The sequence below is a fragment of the Protobothrops mucrosquamatus genome, unplaced genomic scaffold (genome assembly GCF_001527695.2).
Source record: "Protobothrops mucrosquamatus isolate PMUCROS unplaced genomic scaffold, P.Mucros_1.0 scaffold23426, whole genome shotgun sequence".
NCBI classification, from domain to species: domain Eukaryota; kingdom Metazoa; phylum Chordata; class Lepidosauria; order Squamata; family Viperidae; genus Protobothrops; species Protobothrops mucrosquamatus.
In genome coordinates this window covers 1-2,136 of record NW_015409177.1, presented here as the reverse complement: position 1 = coordinate 2,136, position 2,136 = coordinate 1, and the positions used below count along the sequence as shown (strand labels likewise).

The 2,136-nt window shown below is 39.1% G+C and overlaps 1 gene segment (V, D, J or C); it reads left to right on the top strand.

Annotated features, from left to right (window-relative positions):
• Window positions 1–269: 269 nt before the first annotated feature.
• LOC107302034 lies at window positions 270–844 on the top strand (the record flags this gene model as incomplete). The annotated part of the segment is given in 2 exon segments: window positions 270–388; window positions 473–844. Coding segments are annotated over 2 exon segments (418 nt in total), but the record flags the coding sequence as incomplete, so codon positions are not given.
• Between the last annotated feature and the right edge of the window lie 1,292 nt (window positions 845–2,136).

Here is a 2,136-nt window from a genome sequence, read left to right as displayed (position 1 = left end):
AAGTGTCTTTCTCAAAAATTCTTAGTGAATGTTTATCATCTGCAACCTTGAATCAATTTTCAAAGCTTTGATTTAATTTCTGTAGTTAAAGGATGTCTTCAGTTTTGTCAAGACTGGAGAGTTATTTATAGATCACCCATGTGGGGAGCATGCAATGAAAACTAGGAGAGAAATGCACTGAGGAGTTCTTTTATCTCAACCAATATGTAAATTGAGCCACTATTTCTCCTTTAAAGGAGTCAGTTGGTTTTACTTTTAAGGCTACACCCACCAACACAAAGTTTGTGCATCCTCCCGAATCCTTTCCTATCAATTACCCTCCATTCATTTGAGGGAGCAAAAATGATCCTGTGGCTAAACTTGGTGTCCTTTCTAGCACTCCTAAGAGGTATTTCTGTCCTCTGTATTCAGCTTTTTTTTCCATTTTAGTTCTTCTGTACAGGAGAGCTCAATAAAACTCCTTTCCTTTTAGGTGTCCGATCTGAGGTCCTGTTGGTGGAGTCTGGAGGGGATGTGAGAAGCCCTGGAGGGTCCCTCCGTCTCACCTGCCAAGCCTCTGGATTCACCTTCAGCAGCTATTACATGAGCTGGGTGAGACAGGCTCCAGGGAAAGGCCTGGAATGGGTGGCCTATATAGGTACAAGCTCAACTCCCATTTACTACTCAGACACAGTGAAGGGCCGCTTCACCATCTCCAGGGACGATGCCAAAAGCCAGATGTATCTGCAAATGAACAGCCTCAAAGCTGAAGACACAGCAGTCTATTACTGTGCGAGAGACACAGTGAGTGGAAGTGAATCTGGAGCTTGGCAAAAACCTGCCATTCATAAGAGCAGCCCTGCAAGTCCGTTCAGCCCCACAAGGCTGCCTTTTTCAATGAGGGGAACCTGAGGAAGTGCCTGATTGTCAGGAGGAAGAAAGAGATGATCTTGATAACTGCGGTTTGGAAGCTGTTTTCCAATTGGAGGGAGGGGAGGAAACCAAATAAATCTCAGTAAAGGAAATAAATTGAGTAATTAAACAGGAAAAAAAATCTCCTCTCAGTTCTGCTCTCAGAAAATCTTTAGGAAAATAAAAATGTCTTCCTTAATTAGAACTCTTTATTATTTTATTGGATTTGTTTCGGTGTCAGTTTGCCTGTTTACAAAGTGATCTGGGTTCAGAAAAAAAAGCAACAACCTTGAATTAAATGTAGCCCTTTAGTATCATGACATAAGACAGGAAATGAAACTTTATGATCATCTTTTTAAATATCCAAACTGCCATACAACTTTTGAGGAAACATCTGGACCTAAAGTATCTCCTTGGAGAATCAGGAAGATGCCTCCCATCCTCACTTTTGACACTGGGGGGCAATGTTGTCACATGAAACCCCATGGCCTCTGGATCTTGTGGGTGTGGGGTAGGGAATACAGTAAAAGAAGTCACATCATATATTCTCTCATTGTGGAGCATGACCATTTTTTATGTTATTTCCATAATAAGTTACTGAAGCATCTTATGAAAAAATTACGTTGCAGGAGGGGATAATTCTCATCATGAAGTTTAATATATTTTCTATAAAATGTTTTTTTTATATATAAAATGATGTACTTATGTTTGAAGTTACTCCATTTTTTCCTTGATATGAAAACAACATGTATATCATGCATGTACATGTACATACACATACATGCACATACATACATGACCTAAAACAAGATGGATCAATGACATAAGCAAGTATTGTGATCCCAATTGGCAAAAGAAATCTCAGGAATCTATTGGTTGGAAATGTGTGGAAGAGGCCTTCATCCTGCACTGGACAGACCGTGGCTAAACTGATGATGATGATACACACACACACACACACACACACACACACTCACACACATGAATATAGTATATCATCATCATTTTATGTATCATATTTACCATATGTATAAATGGTACTGTAAAGTGTCTCCTGCTTGAGCAAAAGGTTGGACTACAAGACTCCAAGGTGCCTTCCAACTCTGTTATTCTGTTATTCCTGCTATAAAATATTTACTAAACTCAGAAGTGCTGTTCTGTTCATTTTCTATATCTAAAGTGTCTTTCTCAAAAATTCTTAGTGAATGTTTATCATCTGTAACCTTGAATCAATTCTGAGAAGTA